The sequence below is a fragment of the Girardinichthys multiradiatus genome, chromosome 7 (assembly GCF_021462225.1).
Source record: "Girardinichthys multiradiatus isolate DD_20200921_A chromosome 7, DD_fGirMul_XY1, whole genome shotgun sequence".
NCBI classification, from domain to species: Eukaryota; Metazoa; Chordata; class Actinopteri; order Cyprinodontiformes; family Goodeidae; genus Girardinichthys; species Girardinichthys multiradiatus.
The window spans coordinates 48986012-49010422 of NC_061800.1; the positions used below are offsets into that span (position 1 = coordinate 48986012).

Sequence of the window (24411 nt, forward strand, 5' to 3'; positions counted from 1 at the left end):
TTCAGACAAAAGTATATTTTTAGATGTTAATTCTTAACTAAATGAATCTTGTTTTTATAAATCTAAAGGGAAAATGTTGTTGGGGTTTGATTTTTGTGTTTTTGCTTTTGGATGTTTACAATCAGTACTTTTTCATTATTTTCCAGAGCAAGCAGCAGAGCAATCAGAGAAGAAGATAATCAGCAGAGGAGCAGATAATAAAAAACAATTAGAGCTGCAGCTGTAACACCAGAAAGCTTAGTTTGAAACAAAGCGCTGCCGGCGCAAAGAGGAACAAAAATCAATGTTTAATAAAGCCTCCTGTTGCTTGGGTTTAATAGTTTTACGTGTAATTTATTGCGCATATTTACAGTGTTTCTGGCCGGAGAGCAAAAATTAAGCCATCATTCACAATCAAGTTAAGTTATTTCTCCACCACACAGAGTGATGCTTTTCTGCAGCCAAAGAAAATTTAACAAGAATTTAAAATTATTCAAATTCCTCTGAGCTTTTACATTTAATAAAACACTGTTTAAAATATTTCACCAAGGAGACAGGTTACAGTTTTACTGCTGTAACCTTTCTCCTCTCTGCTAGAAGACCTGCAACTTCACAGAGATGATGGAGAACTTCAGGTAACCAAACTCTGATTAGTCTCATAGTGATGGGCATAGAGTGGGTGAAAGATCTCTGAGGACCACCATTTGTTTGCACGTCATGAAAAACAGGATTAAAGATCTAATATGTGGAAGAGCTGCTGTGCAGTCATTTTTTAAAACCAACTCGGCTCTAAGCTCTGGGATCTTTTTGCACCGTAAAAAGTAAAACGAGGAGAGAAAAATGGGTCACTGCAGTTTATTGGGAACAGAACCAAACTCCTGGTTCAGAACTAAAGGTTCACAAAGCTTTGTGGACACAATAAAGTGAGCAAACAGAGTGTCCAATTCATAAACTGCATGCAAAGGAAGATCTGCTCTTCAAATACAGCTACTAAGCAAATAGCAACAAGGTTTTATGCAGCATTAAGGGGTCAGGCCATATATATTTTCTGTGTATTTGCGGTGCAGTTTCCATCTGCATATAATGAGCATAAATGTCATTTTAATTAGATGATTAATTTGAAGCATTATATTTCCAGGGGCGATTATTCAATAAACAACTACATGAATTTTAAAAATAAGAACTGGCTACAGTGCCTTGTATTAATATGCAGATGTAGCTCATTAAAATTGGTTCGTTTCTGGGCCCAGACCTATGGTGGCCTGGAGGTGCAAACCAACATTACAATATCTAATAAGTTTGGAACAGCGTTGGAGAATGCGTGCTGAACGCCGAAGGAGACGGTGTGCTCTGCGTGCCCGGTCTCTCATGCCCGGTGTTGCAACAATCAGCTGGCCAGGTATGATTTGAGTATAACGTTCACCTTTGCTACCGGCTACGGTGGCTTGTTAAGTCCAAAGAGACGTAGGTTTTCTGTAGTTGGTTCGGATCGGGGCCGGTTCGTATTCAGACCGTAAGCGAACCGCACCAGAGTCCGTCTGGAATCGGTCCGAGACCACCTCAAAAAGTGGGTCTCGGTCCGGTTGTTTGGTCCGGACCAGGGTCCGCTTGAGTGTATTCACACCTGCACAAAAGGTCTGGACCAACGGGGGAAACGAACTCTGGTCCGTTTAAAGTGGACCAAAAGTGGCAAGTGTGAATATACCCTTAAGGAAACAAATTTACATTTCAGAAAACAAAATTGACATTTGAGAAAACATTCCGGGTCACCGTTGGAGTTGGTACATTCCCTTTCCATAAGATTTTGTCATTTGTAAAAGTGTTTCGTGTATTGTTTTCTCAAATATAAATTTGTCTCAGGCTTTGTAAAAGTGTTTCAGATTTTGTAATGTTGGTTTGCACCTCCCTGCCACTGTACAGACAAGTCTTTAAGCAAAGTGCACAACTTACAAGGTTTGCAGAAGCTTAATGGTAGACTGCTTTTTCTATTCTAAAACAAGTTTGGAGTTATTGTCCTGTTTGAACAACGGTTTCTCTCTAACTTGCCAAGTGTTATGCAATCAGGATGCTTAAGTTATTTAATAATTAATTAAATAACCATTTGGTCTGTCAAATATTGTCCTGGGAATCCCAGGTGGTGGTATTAGAACAATAATGTTAAAACCGCTTCGATTGGAGACACCGTTTCTTCTGAGGAACTTCTGGCTCAGATTCATTCTGCAGATCAATACTTTACTTTGTGGTCTATCCATGGCTGGGCCACAACACAAGGGACATCCATCCATCTATTCATCCTTGCAGGGTCAAGGAGGAGCTGGTGTCTATTTCCAGGGGTCATGGGGTCAGAGGCGGGGTACACCCTGGATAGGTATACAGTCCATCAAAGGCTACAATCAGTCATCCACCCATCCACACACTGACAGTGGTGAGCCACATTGTAGCCACAGCTGCCCTGGGGCAGACTGACAGAGGTGAGGCTGCCATACAATCAGCGCCACCAGGACCACCGGGTCCTCTGACCACCATCAGCAGGGAAGGCTGGTGAAGTGTCTTGTCCATGGTGTTGGGGCCATCCGTTTTGGTCGCACATTTTGACACACGCAGCTCAACAGACGTCACAGCTCTGACGTCACTGGAAGTATAAACCGGCTGAGATGGAGAGTTTCGGGGCCATTTCCCGCCATTTCCCGACAGTGCAACGGAGGCGCATATCTGGAGAGACAAGAGCTCGCAGGCGAACCTTTGCTCCACAAGGCCATTCCCGGAAGAGCTTGAAAGCTGGAAATCTGTCTAATACGAGAAGATGAGGTGATTTCTTTACCAATCGAAGACTACGCCGACACCTGGCGCAGGTGGGAACCCACAGACATTCTATGTCCAAGGAGATGAGTTTTCCCTCCTTGTGTAATGCAGTCGACTAACGGTCCATATTTTCCCCTCCTGGATGGATGAGAAGTTACCGTTTTTTTTCTTTAATTTGATCACGGATGGAGTGGGATGTGTTTTGTTGCCCTGCTTGCCTGGTTGTGGCTGCTGTCTGGTGCCGGGCTTCGGGGGCTGGGCGCTCTGTTGGCTCTGCCCCGTGGGTTCGGGGGTGGCTGGGCGTCCTTTGTGTGGCGTATTTTGGTTGTGCTGGGCTGGCTGGTCTTCTCCTTTGTGTGGAGTGGGGCCGCATTCTTGGGCGCTTGTGGCTGGGTCCTTTTTGTTGGGGGTCGGTGGCTACTTCGGGCGGCGGACTGGGTAACAGGGCTGGGGTTCGGGTCTGAGGGGCTGGGTGGTTCTGGGGGGGGCTGGGGACGTTGGGCCCGGTTTTCAGTTCTCGAGGCCTGTTACCTGTCCCTAGTTTTTTGCCTGGCAGATGTGCCTATGCCTCCCTCCTTTGTTGGGACTCGGCAAACGGGGTGCCTATTGGGGTCAGCCGGGGAGCTGGCTCCCTGGGAGAGCGGTTTGCCCCCCAGTCTTTCCCTCCCCATCCCCAGACACCTCCCTCTGCCAGCTCCATCACAATACCACTCATGGAGGGCCTTGGGGTGCGGGTGCGCCATCGGAGTGCCGCAAGGGTTTTCCATCTCTGCAGTCCCATGGCAGCCTGTGCCCCAATTTTATTGTACAACTTAGACACTCTCACTTATAACATTTTCATGACATTCACATGTAGGGTCTTCAGGGTGGGCGCACTCAATGGCATCAGGAGGAAAGGATATCCTAGTAGCCTAACCTCTGGTGCCTGCGCTCACCTCTAAGGATATAATTGCATGTAGACATTGAGGGTTTAGAGTGGCGGGGGGGGGCAGACCCTCTTTCCCACTGTTTTTCTTTTTAAATGCACACAACAACAACGCGCATCAACACCACATTTGAGCTGGCGGAGGCAGGCTTGGGGTCTTTTCACACCCCCGTTCGCTATTTCCCATCTGTGGTCGGAGGCCGGGAGAGGGAATGGGTCCTCTAGTCGGGTTTGAGCTGGGGTTGGGGGTCAGGTCTTGGGGATTGTGTGGTGCTGGGCTGGCGTTTCGGCTCTCTCAGGATTGCTTGGGTTCCCTTGGTTCTCGGCCCCTGGCTTTGGGCCCTGGTCTGCCGGCTGGTGGGGTGCCGGGCTCCGGCGAGGGGGTCTTAGCCGACGATTATTGGGATGTGGCCCCGCTTTGGCCATGGTGCGCCATGCGGGGGTGCGGGTGGCCGGTGGGCTGGGGCGCCCCCGGGTTTGGGGTGGGGTTGGTGGGGTGCCCGGTAACTGGGGCCGACGTGGCCTTCTTTCCACGGCTTCCTTCTGTCGTCCTGGCCCGGGGTCGGGCGCTGGGCTGCGGTTGGCGGTCGGGTGGGTGGGGCGGCAGAGCTGGCGGGGTGTGCTTGGCCTGGAGCGGTTGGCCTGCATGGCCCAGGTCCCCGGCCGGTGCATGTATCCCTCTCGTGGACTGGTGGGCTGGAGCTGCTGGCACTGTCTGGGGGGGTTGGGCGGGCTTGGAGGTGTGCTGCTCTGCTGGCTCTGTCTTGTCCGAGGGAGGATCGGGGTGGTGGACTGGGGGGTGGCATGGAGGGGCTGCGGCCTGTGGGGTGGAGGGGTTGTGTCCACTTCTAGGGCGTGGGGTCACTGGTGTTTGGATCAGCTGGGCGGCAATGGTGGAGCTGAGCTGGATAGTGTTTCTCCCTGGGCGGTCATTGCAGTGGCAGTGATGTAGTGTTTTTTGTTGCTGAGGGGGGCGTGGTGGGGTCACTGGCCCTGGGTGCCTGCCGCTGGCCGGGGACCTCTGGGTGGATGAGTTTGTCCCATAATGGTGTGGGGTCGGGGGTCCGGTTGTGGGTGCGGTGTTGGGTGGGGTCTGCACTGTTGCGCCGGTGGGTGGGGGTGGCGCTGCGCAGGGCACTTGCCTTGCCGTTGCGGCGTGCTGTGTGGTGGGGGAGCGGGGTGCGGCGGGGGTTCTTAGAGCGGGGCTGTGTGTGGAGCTTGCGCTGTGTGGGTGTGGCTTCATTGGCTTCTCGGCCACGGAGTTCACCTGTGGGGGTGGCCCTGTGGGGAGGTTCTTGTTCTTGTTGGGGTTCACTGGGGGTGGGAGACTCATGGGGTTGAGATCAGGGCTCGTTGGGGGGTCGGGACTGCTCCGTCCTGAGGCGGCTTCGGTTGCTTTGGGCCATGTGGACCCCTCTTTTGTACATAGCCCCCTCTCCGGGGGTGGATGGGGGTTGTTGGGGACTGGGTTCGGGGCATGGGGGGGCGGGACCTGGGCCGGGGTCACCCGGGTCTGGGCAGTACTGGCGCTGTCTGCCTGCCTCTGCCCCAGGAGGGAAGGGGGCTACCTCCTGGGTCTGGGGGCTGGTTGCCCTGAGGGGATACAGGCGCCTGGACCTGGGTGTATAGAGTATGCATGGGGAGTGTGAGTGAGTGTATGACGTCCATTGTTGTTATCCTTATGTTGGGTGTGAGCGATTTTATGTGCATGCATGAGGGTGGGAGTGGGTGATTGTGACTGTGTGTGCCTGTTTTTTTTTTTTTTTGCGACAGGTTGGGTCTTGAACTGCTCCCTCTCCTGGATCAGCTTCCTCCCCGCCACACCGCCTGCTGGTGGTTGGAGCCTCTGCCCACTGGTGTACTTGTGGTTCTCGGTGTCCGCGGCCGGGTGCTTTGGTGTGGGCTGGCTCACTCCCGGTGGCTGCTTGCCGGGGCCTGGCCCCCTGGGCTCTGTCGGGCCTCTGCTTGGGGGGAGGTGTGTCCCGGTGTCTTGGGCCTTTGGGTCTATGGCTGGATCTGCTCGGGCAAATCCACTGGTCCCAAAACCAGACCCCCTCCGGCCCTTGGCCGCGTCTAGAAATCCTGTCCATAAAAGTTATGAACAGGACCGGTGACAAAGGGCAGCCCTGCCGGAGTCCAACATGCACCAGGAACAGGTCGACTTAGTGCCGGCAATGCGGACCAAACTCCTGCTCCGCTTGTACAGAGACCGGATGGCCCCTAATAAAGGGCCCCCGATTCCATACTCCTGGAGGACCCCCCACAGGGCATCACGAGGGACACAGTCGAATGCCTTCTCCAAGTCCACAAAACACATGTGGACCGGTTGGGCAAACTCCCATGAACCCTCCCAGTACCCTGTAGAGGGTATAGAGCTGGTCCAGTGTTCCACGGCCGGGACGAGAACCACACTGCTCCTCCTGAAGCCGAGGTTCGACTATCGGCTGGACTCTCCTCTACGATACCCTGGTGTAGGCCTTACCAGGGAGGCTGAGGAGTGTGATACCCCTGTAGTTGGAACACACCCTCTGGTCACCATTCTTATGAAGGGGGACCACCACCCCAGTCTGCCAGTCCAGAGGCACTGTCCCCGACCGCCACGCAATGTTGAAGAGTCGTGTCAACCATGACAGCCCCACAACATCCAGAGATTTGAGGTACTCAGGGCGGATCTCATCCACCCCCGAAGCCTTGCCACCGCGGAGCTTTTTAACCACTTCGGTGACTTTAGCGTGGGTGATGAAGGAGTCCAACCCCGAGTCCCCAACCTCTGTTTCCACCAGGAAATATGTGATGGCAGGATTGAGGAGATCCTCGAAGTACGCCTTCCACCGCCTGATAATGTCCTCAGTCGAGGTCAGCAGCTCCCCACCCCCACTGTAAACAGTGTTGGCGAAGCACTGCTTTCCCCTCCTGAGGCGCCAGACAGTTTGCCAGAATCGCTTCGAGGCCAACCAGTAGTCCTTCTCCATGGCCTCACCGAACTCCTCCCAGGCCCAAGATTTTGCCTCTGCCACCGCCCGGGCTGCAGCACGCTTGGCCTCACGGTACCCGTCAGCCGCCTCAGGAGTCCGCTGGGGTTCAAACCGGCAACCCACCGGTTACAAGACGTCCTACAACATTGCTTGTCTGAAACTTTGGGACATTGCAGCAGCTAATGCTCCACATGCAGAGGTTAATAAACAGAACTCAGTAGAAAGGTTTGCAGCTACATGTCTTTAAAGTGATCTGCTTTGTGAATCTGGCACAGGAATAAAACGGCACAAATAAAGCTGTTTCAAAACATGCACTGCTTTGTGAATTCCCCCTTTGTTTTATTTCCATTTAAATCTCCAATAAAAAAGACGAATCACCATCTTTGATCTAAATTTAATGTCCATGTAGATCCACCGTCTGTTTGGTCCAAGTGGTAAAAAATTCTCAACAGATTTTAACTCCACAAATTACATAAACCACGGCTAAAACCCAGACAACAGGAGGCTGAATTAACACAAGATGAAATCCACACGTTATAATCATACAACCAACTGTGGGAGCCGTGTTGGATGTTGCATGTGGAGCCGTCTGCATCTTCCTCTTGTAGTTTGCTCACCAGATAGAAATCAGACATCCTCTCTCTGATTCACAGATGTACATATTTGAAAATAACATCTACTACCAAACACACACTCAGAGTAGCTCCTGGAGGCTGACCTCGTCTGGACAGGACGGCGTTGTCTTCAACGGAATTGCTGATTGGCTATATGAGGGTAAGACTGAGGCCAGCGGGGTCCAAATGGCCCCATACACTCGTTTGTGCCGTCTTATTGAGAAATAATCAGTTATTTGTTTTATATATAGAGGACTAATAAAATTAAATAATACTTAAAAAAATTTAGAAATCCTACTGTGCCAATAAATGCAACAAAGGTAATTTAAGAATCAATTCAGAAACAGTTTGAAAAAAAACCTTTCTTTAATTTTTATCGGAATTTAAATAAATGTTTTGTGTTTTCATTTTGCCTTAAAAATTTCAGTCCTAAAAAATTGTTTTCCAAAATTAGTTTTCTAAAATTATTGATTTATTTATGTATTTTTCCATTTAACTTTAAAAATATATATCAATTAAAGTGGAACCAAACCCGATGTAAAACCATAACCCCACCCCCAGACAATGTTTGAAAAATGCCACCAAAATAACATAAAGATAACACCCTGAAGGCCCAGTTTATACAGTTTACCTGCAAAATGTGGATTTAGGGTTTAGTTCCCCTTTAAGTACTTTTTTAATACTAAGTGTGCTGCCGCCTCTCTTTACAAAATGTTTTTTAATGCTTTTAAACATCTTCAGTGAAGATACTTCACTGACTCAGCAGGAAGGAGGAAGCACCTCTACTGGTCTTCATAGAGTTCAGGTTCAAGTAGCCTAACAGTGCTAACTGTGGTGGATCCGATTTTCAGACTTGTTTCCTGTTTTCCAGAGGAGGTGTTGAACTCTCAGGTGGCCCACTGGTGGTCCCCTGATGGCTCCAGGCTGGCCTACCTCACCATCAACGACTCCTTGGTCCCTGCCATGCTTCTGCCTCGTTTTACTGGCTCTCTCTACCCCAGAGGGACAGAGTACCGCTACCCAAAGGTAGAAATCCAGCTGATCTGAGTTGTTTTGTGTCCACATCATGCTTTGAGTTAAGTTTGTGGAGCCTTCCGCCTGGTATAAAATCCTTTAATGCAACAGTTGTTTGCATAGAAGATAATATGCAGGACACAACACCTAACAGAAGACCTAGTTCCGCTGCAGCTGTATGAAATTTCTGTCACATTAGTTTTTTCTGCAGACTGTTGGAGGTGCAGGAATGATAGCTATTTATTGTAGAAAATGATACATTATGGACAACAGCTGAAACAGGATTCATACAGTGGAAACAAATATCTAATAGTTGATGAAGAGGTTGGAAATTATACAAACAGGCTCAAATATGGCCATACATTCAGCTTAACCTTTTAATAACTGCTAAAGGTTCTAGAATATTCTAACTTGGGGCACTCTATCCAGATATTTAAGCCAGTAGGACTAATTTGGGCCCTTTGTAGATCAGCAGGTATCATTCCTACCATTTAAACGGCTTTACTATCAGTGTTTCTATATATGAAAGAACAACGAGGATGTCACCATTTGCCTCTTTTGAACAGTTTGACACATCTGATTATTTAAAGTTTATGTGGCCGGATCTGTGAAGCTGTTTTACTCCAGAGGAGCTGAAACTAACAGATTGAGGTGCTCCCCACTGACAAATAAAAACTTTTCTGCATATTTATGAAGTAGATTCTGCTGTTTTTGATAAATTACTTTGTTCTTCTTTTAGACTTTCTTTCATGTTTTCTAACGAGCTCTTCCTGAGAGGCTTTAGTGCAGAAATAAACTCCTGTCTTCCCCAGAGGGCTGCAGAAAACGCAGAAACATTTGTTTTCTACCTTTCCCATAATCGTATTATATCCACCCCTGCTGGCGTTGTTTAGAATGAAGGCTTCTAAAGCTGGAATAAAACTGCTGTGTGCAGTGGAGCTGTTGCATCAGATCTGACAATATATCTGTGTTTCTGTTTCATGCAGATGGGACAGATCAATCCGAGCGTCCGCCTCCATGTCGTGTCTCTAGACGGCAACTCCTTCACCATCCAACTCAGGCCTCCTGACAGTCTGGAGACGAGGTTTGAATAAGAGTGAATCTCATTTACCTCCTGCTCCAACCACTCAGGCCTACACCTACGTTTGACTCAACAACAGCTTGCTGACAGAGATTCTATTGGACTGAGATCAGGACTTTGTGATGGAAACTCCAGAACTTGGACTTTGTTGTCCTTCGGCCTTTTAGTAACTAATCTGCTGGTCTGCTGAGGGACATTGTCCATTTAGAAGACCCATCTGTGTCCAGCTTTAACTTCCTGCCTGATGTCTTCAGATGTTGCTTCAATATTTCCACATAATGTTGTTTCCTCATGATAACATGTATTCAGTGATTCAAGGCAGTATGCTAGCTATAGTCCCTTTTCCATTGGCTCATTTTGGCGGCGCGGCGCAACTCCGCTCTGTTCGATCTTGATCTACTCGGTACCAGTGGTTTCTGCCAACCCACTGACGGCTGGAGCTATGGCGGCTAAGGTCTCACCTCTAGCCGAGTGCGCTGTGGCGCTATTAATATCACGTTAACGTAACCTGCGTAAAACGATAGAATATAAATAAATAGAAAATAAAAACATAAATAAACTATATATTAATGTTTGTATGATTGTATATGCAAGAATGCCTTTTATATGTATAAAATGATCCACAGGGATAATTATCTGGACCACAGCCCAGCCAGAACCTATAAAATTTATCACACACGGTATCTCGCCAGTTTTAAAGAAGTCTATCTGAAAAGCTGAAGAGTGGCACGTTTTCACTCATCATCGATGAAGCCACAAATAATGATGTGGATAGAATTTTAAATATACTGGTCTGATTTTATGAAGAGGATGCAAAAGAAAATGTAAAAGCTCGCACTGTTTGGGATGCAGACATTACAAAAACCAAATGACTCTTAACCCTTTATGACCTACCATAGAACAAGTTTGCCAGAGCATATTTTTACATTTTCACATCCTGTAGAGCCATTTTTTGGAGCGTTTTATTTTGCTAGACATCAATAAAACCCTTACATCCCAAATTATAATAATTTTTATATAATAGGTCCATATTAGCTGTCATGAATAATAATATTCTGTTGGGAAAAGACGACTACGCCTTGGCGGCTTTGGAGAACCCTCCATTTATTCACATGAGCCTCTAACTTACAGCACATGCTCTCAAGTGCTTCCCACTACGGAAGCCCGTTGATCACATGTGACCACATCTCCCCCTTCCAGTAGTGAAACAAACATGCTTAACACTGAACGCACATCTTATGTCATGTAACAAGCTGAAAGATAACTGCTTAACTCTAGACTACCCTCAGTCGGCAGCAACGCAGGGATTATTCTGCCCTCAATGGTTGCTGCTCCTATTGAGCTTTGCAAACAATCATTTCCCTTTTAAGAAGGCCGTCCATAACTCCAACCCATAGAACATACAAAACACCTGAGTAGACTTAGTGTAATGTTCCCCTATGCTTCTGTAACTAAATAAAGTGCACTCAGAACAATAACATTTAAATTTTTTTAAAATAACATGTAATTAAAGGTGTCATGTTAAACCAGCAGTGAATAACCAACATTGATACATTTCTGAACCTCAGGGTCTACATCTGAATCTTTTAGTGAGCTAATGCATATGTAGAATAGAGAACTTTAAATAAGTAAATGTCCTTATATCTGAGAGGAACTCTGACCACTCGACCCCTGGACCTAACCTGCAAATCTCCACCTGCAGTGGAACAGTCAGTCACTGGTCTTGATTGTATCTGTATGGGGGTTCTGTCTGGACTGACCCCAGGTAAAGGGTTGTTGGTAGACTCCCCCGAAGATCCATCTGACTGCACCTGCAGCTGATCCGTTGCATCGCCTGGCTATGGGGTGGCCTGCAGATGTCTCCGATTTTGTTGCAGCACTGCTCTTTTCTCCGTCACCATCTGAAAGGATTGTGGCTCCTTGCATTTAGCGATGACTTTAGGTGGTGTTTTCCATCATTTTTCTCCATCCAATTTTATTCTGACACCCTAACCAAGTTGTAGTGTTAGAAGCAGCTGTGCAGAAACATAAGAAACGATAAGCTGTCTTTGACTGGTTCTCCCTCAGCTGGACCAGCTGACTGTCCACTGGAGTAGCTTGCAACTTTCCGTCCAACATCTGAACTGTAGTTCTGATCTCTCTCCCAGCCATAAGCAAAGCTGGACTCACACCTGTAGTGGCACTAGGGGTTGCCCTGTAGCGTATCAGGGTGAAATGTGGGTCAGGCTTCTTCGCGATATGTTTAGCAGTCTGAACAGCTCGTTCGGCAGCCCCATTTGCCTGTTGGTAATGTGAGCTAGAGGTCAGGTGCATGAATCCATACTTTAGGCAGAAGTCCTGGAACTCAGCAGACGTGAACTGAGTAGTGTTATCACTGACCAACTCTGGTGGTATTCCCCACCTCACAAACCTGTCTTTGAGCCAATTAATGACATCACGGCTGAACATAGAAGCCAGACGAGCTATTTCAATGTCTCGGGAATAATCATCAATTACAATAAGATAATTCCACCTTTCAAACTCGCAGAGATCTGCAGGTATACCCTGCCAGGGGCCCTCTGGTAGGGGCGTAGTTAGTAGTGGTTCATGTGTGAGTAGGCTTGTTTTCAATGGAAAATTTGCATGATGACACAGTCCATTTAATCTCAGTACTGATGCTGGGCCACCACACTGCCAACCTTGCACGTGCCCGGCACCGTGTTAGTCATTGGTGTCCCCCTATGCAACTCTGTCAACATCTCAGCCCTCTGCGCAGCATGGATGACCAGCCGGTCCTGGTATAACACAGGTCCATCTGTTTCAGAGAGATGTGCTCTTGCAGAATAGTAACGGTGCAGACAGGAAGACAACGTTATTTTGGGCGGCCATCCATTCCTGATAAAACCCATAATCTGATGATGTTCATCATCATGCTGTGCAGACATCCGGAGTCTTTGGGATGAGACAGATGCATTTGCTATTATAGACTCAACATGTGTTCGTACTGCGTGATCTGTCTCATCACCCACAGGTCACTGTGGTCTCCTAGACAGGGTGTCGGCCATCACCAGCTGCTTCCCTGGAACATGTTCAGCTTCCACGTTGAACCTTAAAAGACGCATCAGGAGCCTTTGGCACCTTGGAGGGGCTTTGTCTAGGTCATAAGCGTTTATGAGCGGAACGAAGGGTTTGTGATCTGTTTGCAGGCGGAAACTGTCCATTTCCTGCATGTAGCGTGCAAACCGCTCACACGCCCACACACCTGCCAAACACTCTTTCTCAATTTGTGAGTATCTCCTTTCAGTGTCTGACAGTGTTCGGGAGCAGAATGCCACGGGCTTTAATCCATCCTCATGTTCCTGCAAAAGTGCTGCTCCTAAGACATAGCTGCTTGCATCGGCGCTGATAACAGTTTTCCTATTAGCCTCATAATATGCAAGTACTGGAGCTGACGCTAGCATGGCTTTAACAGCAGTGAATGCTTGTTCTTGTGCATCACCCCATATCCACTTATTCTCACTTCTTAGCAGGCTGGTGATCGAGTGCAGCTTGCTGGACAGTCCTGGTAGGAATCCCCAACATGGTAAATCAGGCCCAGGACCTGACGAAGTTCCTCCACATTTGTGGAACTCTGCATCTGCGTAATGGCTTCCACCTTGGTCGGATCTGGTTTTATGCCCTCGGCACTGATGATGTGACCAAAGTACTGAATTTGTGATTGACTGAAACTGCACTTTGCTTTGTTCAGCTTCAACCCACTGTCTTTGATGGTCCTCAGAACAGCATTTAGGTTTTTGTCATGCTCCTCCTTAGTCGCTCCATAAACGAGTATGTCGTCCATCACAACAACGACGCCCTTGTGTCCGGTTAAAAGTGTGGATAGCTCTCTCTGAAAAAATCTCTGCAGCTGATGTTATTCCGAATGGCAGCTATCAGAAGCAGAATCTACCAATAGGGGTTATAAAAGTTGTTAACCTTCTGCTGCTTGCCTCTAACAGGATCTGCCAAAACCCACATAAGGCGTCAAAGTGGAAAACACTTTAGCCCCAGCCAGCTTGGGAATAATGTCCTCCAAAGTTGGCAGAATAAAACGCTCCTGTTTAACCGCTTTCTTTAAGCACTTCAGATCCACATACACCCTTACTTCAAACTGACTGGCAGCCAGACATCTGCCCACACTTTGTACTTCTCCCCCTAGGCTGGTAACAAGTGGCATTTTATTCGCCATGACTAATCTCATGCTTTTTGGCAGCCTACTGAAGGTAGTCTGTTACATCACTGTGATGTCAGCACCTGTGTCAATTTTAAACTTGACATTACACCCATATATAGGCAACTCAACAAGCCACTTATTTTCTGAATCTGACTGGTCGATTATAGCTGACTTTGTATCAGTTGCTGCTCCAAGGACAAACATGTCTTCACCATTTGCTAAATTGTCAGCATCCAAAGTCATCTCTTTCACCATTATTGTTTTACAGACTACTTCGAAATGTCTCATTTTATGTCACTTTCTGCACTTTTTATTTTTGGCTGGGCAGGGCTGTGTTTCACCATGTCGTCTATTACAGCGAGAACATGAAATGGGTTGTTTGAACTCACCGTGCTGCTGTTTTCTCCGCCATTGTCCATTGATTCTCTTTTTATCAGCAGAAGTCTGAAATTTCCGTCTCCCTTGACTCATGCCATCCACAGTATGTTCCACACGCAGACCTGCGCTCTGCAGCTTGATTTCCTCACTCTGGCGTGCAATTTGAATAGCTCTTTCGAGTGTGAGATCCAGCTTGATCTGTAACCTTTGAGAAACATCATGGTCCAAAATGCCCATCACAATTCGTCTTTGGTCCCTCCGAACTCACTCTACGGTGCCAGCTCATAAAGACGTTTTACAAAAGCTTCAACCGATTCTCCAGCTTTCTGCACCCCCTTTTTGAAAGCAGGGTCTGTCGTGGATGATGTTCCTTTTAGGCACAAAGTGCTCGCTAAATTTCACCATTACCGTCATGTAGTCCAGCTCAGGTCAGGTCGCTGCAGTTTCACGATCAGCCTCGCCATTCTCCACCTCATACACGAAAGAGTCGTAAATAGCTTCAGCTTCCTTGCCCATCGCATACAGAAGCGTGTTAGCTTGTGCTTCTCCGCTCTTTCTGTCCAACTTTGAAGCCACTCTGAAGCGGTCAAAACGGCGGCACCACATCGGCCATTCTGCCAGGTTGGTGAAATCAGACTGTTCAGGTGTTTATTATTCATGACACCATGTCATGAATAATACTATTCTGTTGGGAAAAGATGACCAAGAGTGATTGTCTTGCAATCTGAGGGTTGTGGGTTCAATTCCAGCTTCCTCCTGCCATATGTTGATGTGCCCCTGGCCAAGACACTTAACCTCAAATTGCCTACTGATCTGTGTATCGGTGTATGAATGTGTGTGCGTCATTGAGTGTGTCTGGGTGAATGTGGCTCTAGTGTAAAGCGCTTTGAGTGGTCAGTATGACTGGAAAGGTGCCAAATAAGTTCAGTTCATTTACCATTTACGACTTGGCTGCCTTGGAGAACCCTCTGTTTATTCACATGTGCCTCTAACTTACAGCGCATGCTCACAAGTGCTTCCCACTACGGAAGCCCGCTGAATACATATGACCACATTAGATAAATAATTTGCTAAACAAAATGTAATTAATCACCAGAAAAATGAAAAGTGTTCAAATGAAATCACTTCCGGTTCTTGTGGACATTGACATGCAAGAAAACCACGTGATAGTTCATCCTCCAACGTCATCACGCATATTCTGATGTAGAAAGTACACAGTGGTCTGATTGTATTTGTTTTTTGCACTTTTTACTGGATTTCTGCAAGTTTCTGGAGAAAAAAAAGTGCTCTGGGACACAATGTGGGTAGAATATTTAAGTTTAACTCTCAGGTTTTCTTTGCAAAGAATTTATTTTGGTGGCAGTTCTACAGGCATTTAAAAATAAAAATGCAATTGGCAGCATCGGCGCTCCTGTCAGTCCTAAAGGGTTAAAGAAAACAGTCAAGACCATTAAAGTGTCATTAATGTTCATAATGCTTATTCATGATTCATGTCATGTTTCTGACAGGTTCATGACACCCTTGCGTCAACCCCTTCAAATGAACGTTACAGCTTTAGTAGCTGCTGTTGTGAACGCACACTAAGAGCAATAGGCAGGCAGTGACGTGACCAGTTAAAAGCATGGATGGATTGCTGAAAACGGGCCTAAGAGCTCTGAGGGACCTGAAGCTTGGGGCTCTGCCCAAAGAATCTACTTTATAAGCTCACATTAGGGGATTTGTCCATCTCATGTCTGAATGTTGTCCATTTATATCCACAAAATTCATCTCAGTCTATTATTTAGGGGGCTATTTTTTTTAAAACTTATCCTGGGGAAGCATATTCTCAGACATCTTCTTGATGAAACTGTATGGATGACCAGGGTTAAACACGAAAGGCTTCTTGTACATCTGGGCCCAGGAGCCCACAAGACCAAAAACGGGCCATGGTTTAAAGATGTTAAAAGGGTTATTATATACTACTGGTCAAATGTTTTAGAGATACTTTCCCACTTCATGGGTCTCTTTATCTTTATGACTATTTACATTGTAGTTTTTCACCAAAGGCATCAAAAGGATGAATGAACACACATGGAAATATGTAGTAAACAAAAAGTGTGAAATAACTCTAAATATTTTTATATTTTAGATTCTTCCCTTTGCTCTGATGACTGCTTTTGCTCTCTTGGCGTTCTCTCCATGATCTTCATGAGGTGGTCACCTGAGATGGTTTCCAGAGAGTCTTGAAAGAACTTCCCAGAGGTTCATTGAGAGAAGGTCAAAGGTTAATATTTCGGTCATCACACTAAAGGGCGGCTACTTTAAGGAATCTAAAATATAAAACATATTTAAAGTTATTTTACAATTTATTATTTGCTACATAATTGCATATGAGTTCATTCACAGTTTTGATGCTTTCAGTGAGAATCTACATATAATGGAAATAGTCATAAACATAAAGAAAACCAGTAAATGAAAAAATGTGTCTAAAACCTTTGACCCCCCCAATGTCCACCTTCATGTCATGGAAAAAATTTCACGCTCAGGATTTTTTTCCACTATCAGCCCTGAGATATACATTTTTCAAAAATAAAACCTGGTAAACATGGCCAATATTATTCATCATATTTATAATCTTTTTAAAGTAAATTGCCATTCAAAGATTATTTCTGTCCTTATTTGGAGTTTAGTTTACATACATGTCGCTTATTTATATTTCATGTGGGTTTTCATCAGATTAGTCCTACATGTAAAGAGTTATTGGAGAAACAAGCAATATGTATACTATATTTTAAAATACTCTTAGCAGACTGAAGTATTCTCTCAGAGTCAACAGGATACAGTAAACCATCCTGACTAACAGCGCTATCTACCAACACATTCACAACGTCCTGACTTCTTTAGCAACATGACAGAAGTTAGCTGCTGCTACCAACTTCTTTCTGAACCAGGCAGAGGCTCAGCAGCTACTTCCTAGAGGCTTGACCTCAGCCAATAGGAGAGAAGCTGAGGCGGTAACGCTGCTCCAAAACCCGCCCCCTCTGTCTGCCCCGCCCCCTCTGACTCTGCCCCGCCCCCTCTTTCTCTGCCCCGCCCCCTCAGTCTGCCCCGCCCCGTTGGTTTTTACATCTCCAGCTGCTTGTTGCGGAGGAAAAGACAATCCAGCGACCAATGAATGTAAAAAAGTAAGATGGAAATAATTGGACTCAGGTAAATCTGTTCGGTGAGAACAAACCACAGGGATATATTAGAGGGGGAAATATATCAGTGCTTTAGAAATTAAAGGACAGTAAAATACTGAAAAATTATATATTTGAGGAAAAAAACATGTTTTACATAAATTTTGGTGGTAAATATGAAATAAATTAAAGGGCTAGAAGAAATAAAACAGAACACAATTCACCTGTATTAAATTAACAAAGGGAAAATATAGGATTTGAAAATTAGTGATTTAAATAGGAATATATATTTATTTTGGATTAATTGATCACTTATGGAATAAATCTTTTCTTTTTATTATTTTGGTGCATTTAATGGCACATTTATTTATATTTCTAGCTACTTTTTGGCCCAGTAATTATTTTATTGAGTCATTTATTTATTTATGTATATATTTTTAATTTAGGACAGAAACATCTGAACAGTCTGGAGAACATCCATCCCTCCTCTGGGCTTCACTTTGGTTCTGTTTCCTTTTCTGTGCTTCTGTCTCTGCAGCGATTTCTACATCACCATGGTTAAATGGGTGACCCGGCAGAATCTGAGTGTCCGTTGGGTCAATCGAGCTCAAAACATGTCGATTCTTTCACTGTGTGACACCACCTCAGGCGACTGCATGAAGGTAAGCAACCGAAACACTCATCATGTCTTCGGACAGGAAAAGATGGCAAACATGTGGAGTTCAAGTGACCTGTTTTCATCTTGTCTGATCAGAAACATGTGATGACATCAGAGGCTTGGCTGGACCGCCAGGTGAGGGAATCTGGACTCTTTTTCACTTCCAAGCCATGTTTTAAAGACCGACATTGATGCTTGTTCAGCTGGTTATGAATCCTAAGCCCAAATTGTCATGTTCATGGAGATATTTCCTAGTCCTGAATAGATTTCCTAAAACTAACCAGCTAATCTTACTGACTCTGAACAGACGGCTTTGGGCCCAAAGGGACCAGTCTACACATTTTATTGTCATGTTTTAAAGCTTGAAAAGCTGAACGGTGTCAAAATGCAGGGAGATTCTGGTTCTGCAGGTTTTTTTACCAAACTGGTTTCAGTACTAAACCAGCAGCAGTACTTACTAAGCACCATTTGTCCAGGCACCAGTAAAACCAGTCCATGAGCTGAATTATAAAAAGCACCATATTTTCTTAGTAACTGGTTTGAGTTAGCAGTAACAGAACCAGCCTCACGGTAACACTCTGTCCGACCTCCAAGAACGAGGAGCCGCTGTTTTCTAGGGACTGCACCACATTCTTCATCAGCGCGGCCCTAAAGGACGGCAGCCGTGGAGCCTTCAGCCACATCACCATGATCTCCAACCAGGTAATCCTTGTCTCTCTGGATCTGCTGGGGTCCGGATTGTGAACATTGAGTGTTGGGCATGCCTCTGCAGAGAGTCAGAATGTATGTAGGAACACGTGTGAACGATGTTAACACGATGTCTCTGCTCTGTGATTGTCCTCAGTCTGACGGTGAGCAGGTCAGTGTCCAACAGCTGACTTCTGGAAACTGGGAAGTCTCTCAGGTTCTGACCTACGATGAGACCACCAGATCAGTGTAAGGTTCTGATCCCATACTTTATGAACACATGCAGGTATGATATCCAGACAGGCAGCCTGATTTCCAGTCTCTTATAGCAAAAAATGTTTAAAGCATAATAAAAGTGTGTTTTTAAAACTAGGTCAAAGGTCAAAGGTAGAGCTGCTTCTCTCTGCATCACTACAGATCCAGTAAAATCCTGCAGCCTGTGGTACAGAGGAGTCATTAAATCCGACCCAGCTGATAACAACCACAGGCTTTCTGCTTCCTCAGAGACATTCAAAATCATTAAATCTTAGTTAAATTGTTTTAAACCAACTCACACTGTCGATTCGGACCAAAACCTCACGCCTTGTTAACAAAGCCCAGAAACCACCCTGACACTCTCCCTTTCCCCCACACCCCCCCTGTTTTTACTGACAGGACACCTGTAACCTGTAACTCTATGAGTTACATTAACGCTCAGCTTGGACTCCTGCTTTACTTGCACAATGATCACCTGCACTGTTGTAGGGTTAGGGTTATATTTACTCTCACTCACTTAAAACTGTGCACATATATTTATATTATATTGTAGATATGTTTATACTGTTTAATTTGTATTGTATTGCACCGACTACGCCAAAACAAATTCCTTGTATGTCCAAAAACGTACTTGGCAATAAAGCTTTTCTGATTCTGATTCTGTAAAATCACAACCAATTCCTTCTGTTTTCTAGATCCTTCAGAACAAATAAGAGCTGTGTCCAACTTTATATTCCAGAAAAATTATTTGGTGATTTACGTGTGACTGTACAGACAGCAGCCTTTCAGTTGGATGAACAGCATAGCAAGGTTTAATTTAGTTTTAGTCACAAGTAGGCCATTTTAAGTCATTTTAGATGAAATCTGGTTTGAGTTTTAGTTTATTTCAGTCATCTTCAGGTTGTTTGTCTGAAGGAACAGCTGCTCTGGGTTCCACAGGATGGGATAAATAAAGTCTTCTGAGTTGAAATGAAATGAATATTACTATAATAAATTATTTCGACTAAGATATTAAGTAGGGATGCACTGATATGAAGATTTGGGTTGATCTTGCTATGCGATAATATTGCTGTTATGGACGATAAGTGATGTTTAACAATGTTATATACACTGCTCAAAAAAATAAAGTGAACACTTAAACAACACAATATAACTCCAAGTAAATCAAACTTCTGTGAAATCAAACTGTCCACTTAGGAAGCAACACTGATTGACAATTAATTTCACATCTTGTTGTTCAAATGGAAAAGACAACAGGAGGAAATCTTTGGTGATTAGCAAGACACTCAATAAAGGAGTGGTTCTGCAGGTGGGGACCACAGACCACTTCTCAGTACCGATGCTTTATGACTGATGTTTTGGTCACTTTTGAATGTTGGTGGTGCTTTCACACTCGTGGTAGCATGAGACGGACTCTACAACCCACACAAGTGGCTCAGGTAGTGCAGCTCATCCAGGATGGCACATCAATGGGAGCTGTGGCAAGAAGGTTTGCTGTGTCTGTCAGCGTAGCGTCCAGAGCCTGGAGGCGCTACCAGGAGACAGGCCAGTACACCAGGAGACATGGAGGAGGCCGTAGGAGGGCAACAACCAAGCAGCAGGACCGCTACCTCCACCTTTGTACAAGGAGGAACAGGAGGAGCACTGCCAGAGTCCTGCAAAATGACCTCCAGCAGGCCACAAATGTGCATGTGTCTGCACAAACGGTTAGAAACCGACTCCATGAGGATGGTATGAGGGCCTGACGTCCACAAATGGGGGTTGTTCTCACAGCCCAACACCGTGCAGGACGCTTGGCATTTGCCAGAGAACACCAGGATTGGTAAATTCACCACTGGTGCCCTGTGGTCTTCACAGATGAAAGCAGGTTCTCACTGAGCACATGTGACAGACGTGACAGAGTCTGGAGACACCGTGGAGAGAGATCTGCTGCCTGCAACATCCTTCAGCATGACTGGTTTGGCAGTGGGTCAGTAATGGTGTGGGGTGGCATTTCTTTGGAGGGCAGCATGGCCCTCCATGTGCTCACCAGAGGTAGCCTGACTGCCATTAGGTACCAAGATGAGATCCTCAGACCCCTTGTGAGACCATATGCTGGTGCGGTTGGCCCTGGGTTCCTCCTAATGCAGGACAATGCTAGACCTCATGTGGCTGGAGTGTGTCAGCAGTTCCTGCAAGATGAAGACATTGAAGCTATGGACTGGCCCGCCCGTTCCCCAGACCTGAATCCGATGGAGCACATCTGGGACATCATGTCTCGCTCCATCCACCAACATCACGTTACACCACAGACTGTCCAGGAGTTGGCGGATGCTTTAGTCCAGGTCTGGGAGGAGATCCCTCAGGAGACCATCCACCGTCTCATCAGGAGCATCTCCAGGCGTTGTAGGGAGGTCATACAGACACGTGGAGGTCACACACAATACTGAGCCTCATTTTGACTTGTTTTAAGGACATTACATCAAAGTTGGATCAGCCTCTAGTGAGTTTTTCCACTTTAATTTTGTGTGTGACTCCAAATCCAGGCCTCCATTGGTTAATAAATTTGATTTCCATTGATGATTTTTGTGGGATTTTGTTGTCAGCACATTCAACTTTATACAGAACAAAGTATTTAATGAGAATATTTCATTCCTTCAGATCTGGGATGTTATTGGAGTGTTCCCTTTATTTTTTTGAGCAGTATATATTATATATATATTTCTCAACCCTTTCGACACCGTTAAAATTACATTACTGCTCTGCTTTAGTTAAACACCCACAATCTAGCTCTTCCTCACCATTGCTGTCACATGGCCAAACAGGTACCACATGCCGCCCTGATCCCCACCCCCCCCCAAAAAACACAAACAGCATTAAGATGAAAATAAACATAATTTACTAATATCGGCCCAGTTTTTCTAATCGGACCGATACCAATGTTAATGCAGATTTACCGGGCATCCCTGATATGAAGTCAATGCTTCCTTTTTAGAACCTTTTAACATCTTTGGGGGAATATTTATTATGGAATGGAGAGGAATGAAAGTTTAAGTTTATACAGAAAGTTTTATTGGCTTTCTGTTCCAACTCCTTCAGCCTTTCTGGTGACTAACATTAGATAAGAGTGAATTTCATCTCCATATTTCCAACATTTTAATCTCGTTTTTATTCATTGACAGGAATGTCAGTTATTTTTGTCATAGTTTTAGTCATTCTGCAAGAGTTCTTGTTTAGTTTTCATCTCATTTTAGTTCTGGAGGAAATCTATGACAAACCTTTTTATTCAGCTGGAGTTGCTGCTGGATCAGAGGTCCATATTTCACCCTGACCCAGTCTCTGTGTGGGTTCCCTGTAGAGTTACGAGACCCTAACTGTGAGGTTTCTAAAGAAACAGCAATATATCCTGATCCACCAGGTTCCACCACAGACAGAACTGGTCTCTGCTGTGAAATGTTCTGATGTCCAACAGAACGTATCACAGCATTTCAGCAATTTAACAAAGTTCACGCTGATGAGTGTTGTCATCAGCATCACCTGTTATGCATCATTACTGATCAGGACCAGTTAATGTTAAATCAGCTGGTTCTCGCCAGCAGCTGATTTCTTGGTGGACTTTTGTGTTTCAGTTATTTCCTGAGTACAGAGGAAGGGACAGCTCAGCAGCACCTGTACAGGTACGGCTTCAGTTTCTCTCGGGTTTAATACTGTGGGCTGCTAATACTCACACCACCAAAACAAAGGTTCATCCTTCTTTCTCTCCTCCATTATTTTCTCCTTCTCGCCCTTTTTCCTTTTTGCCCCACCTCTCTCTCTTTCATGCTTCTTTTTTTTTGTCTGTAACAATTGAAATAATCCCAAAGCAGTTTCTAATAAAGTTTATTTTATAAATATCAAGCAGAGCTTTAATGTTTTAGCTGTAATGCTCCACTTGTGAAAGTAAATCTGTTGGGCTTTTTCTTGACACTTAGTTAACAATTCTGAGCTACTCAGCTGGACAGGACATGGTTAAAAAAAACAAAAAAACCAAGCAAAGATTTTTTTCTGCAGTTACAGAGTGTGATCCCCCTGTAGTTGGAACATACCCTCCCAGCCCAGTCTGCCAGTCCGGAGGCACTGTCCCCGACCGCCACGCAACATTGAAGAGGCATGTCAACCATGACAACCCTACAACATCCAGAGACTTGAGGTACTCGGGGCGGATCTCATCCGCCCCCAAAGCCCTGCCTCTGCAGAGCTTTTTAACCACCTCGGTGACTTAAACCTGGGTAATGAAAGAGTCTAGCCCTGAGACCCTAGCCTCTGCTTCCACCAGGGATTGCGTGATGGCAGTATTGAGGAGATCCTCGAAGTACTCCTTTCACTGGCCGATAATGTCTCCAGTCGAGGTCAGCAGCCTCCCACCCCCACTGTAAACAGTGTTGGCGAAACACTGCTTCCCCCTACTGAGGCACCGGACGGTTTGCCAGAATCCCTTCGAGGCCAACCGGTAGTCCTTCTCCATGGCCTCACCGAACTCCTCCCAGGCTTGAGTTTTTGCCTCTGCCACAGCCTGGGCCATGGCACACTTGGCCTCACGGTACACGTCAGCCGCCTCAGGAGTCCCACAAGCCGACCACAGCAGATAGGACTCCTTCTTCAGCTTGACAGCATTCGTTACCATCGGTGTCCACCACCAGGTTCGCGGATTGCCGCCACGACAGGCACCACAAACCCTACGGCCGCAGCTACGGGCAGCAGCATCGACAACAGATGCGGAGAACATGGTCCACTCAGACTCTATGTCTCCAGGGGATCTTTGACCAGATCCCCTGGAATCTGGTCAAAGCTCTCCCGGAGGTGGAAGTTGAATACAACCCTGCATGAAGGCTCCGGCAGAAGACCCTCACTATGCGCTTGGGCCTGCCAAAACATGCGGCCAAAGGTCTGATGACACGACAACAAAGTCGATCATCAACCTCCTGCCCAGGGTGTCCTGGTGCCAAGTGCACTGATGAACACTCTTATGCTTGAAAAGTTGTTCGTTATGGACGTTATGACCACTTGGATTCAGATCGGGGAGGCCATTCCTCCTGATCACACCTCTCCAGGTGTCACTGTTGTTTCCCATGTGGGCATTGAAGTCCCCCAGCAGAATAATGGAGGGACACTATCCAGCACCCCCGACAGGGATGGCAAGAAGGCCGGGTACTCCGGCCCATAGGCCGAAACGACAGTCTGAGACCTGTCACCAACCCGAAGGCGCAGGGATGCAACCCTCTCATCCACTGGGGTAAACCCAAACACAAGACGGCTGAGCTGGGGGGCAAGAAACAAACCCGCCCCAGCCTGCCACCTCTCCCCGTGGGCCACTACAAAGTAGAAGAGAGTTCAGCCCCTCTCGAGGAGATGGGTTCCAGAGCCCACGCTGTGTGTGGAGGTGAGCCCGACTATTTCTAGTTGATATCTCTCGACCTCCCGCACAAGCTCAGGCTCCTTCCCCCCCAGCGAGGTGACAGTTCACGTCCCTAGAGTCAGCCTAAGCATCCAGAGATCGGGCCACCAAGGTTTCCACCTTCGTCTGCCCCCCAATCCTCTTTGCACCGGCCCCTCATGGTTCCCCCTGCAGGTGGTGGGCTCACTAGGGGATGGCCTCGTATCTCTCATTCGGGCTTGGCCCGGCCTGGTCCCGTGAGGAGCAACCCAGCCACCAGGCACTCTCTGATGAGTCCCAA

At 46.2% G+C, this 24411-nt stretch overlaps 1 protein-coding gene across 1 annotated transcript in view; it reads left to right on the plus strand.

The window, feature by feature from the left end:
• The window catches only part of LOC124871881 (inactive dipeptidyl peptidase 10-like), a 168440-nt gene that overhangs the window by 120108 nt on the left and 23921 nt on the right, over positions 1-24411 (plus strand). Inside the window, exons 9-16 of the mRNA XM_047371498.1 lie at positions 7335-7455; positions 8167-8321; positions 9296-9393; positions 17657-17780; positions 17873-17911; positions 18371-18478; positions 18621-18712; positions 22327-22374. Of these exons, the coding sequence (XP_047227454.1) occupies positions 7335-7455; positions 8167-8321; positions 9296-9393; positions 17657-17780; positions 17873-17911; positions 18371-18478; positions 18621-18712; positions 22327-22374 (785 nt within the window). The remainder of the gene's footprint in view (positions 1-7334; positions 7456-8166; positions 8322-9295; positions 9394-17656; positions 17781-17872; positions 17912-18370; positions 18479-18620; positions 18713-22326; positions 22375-24411) is intronic.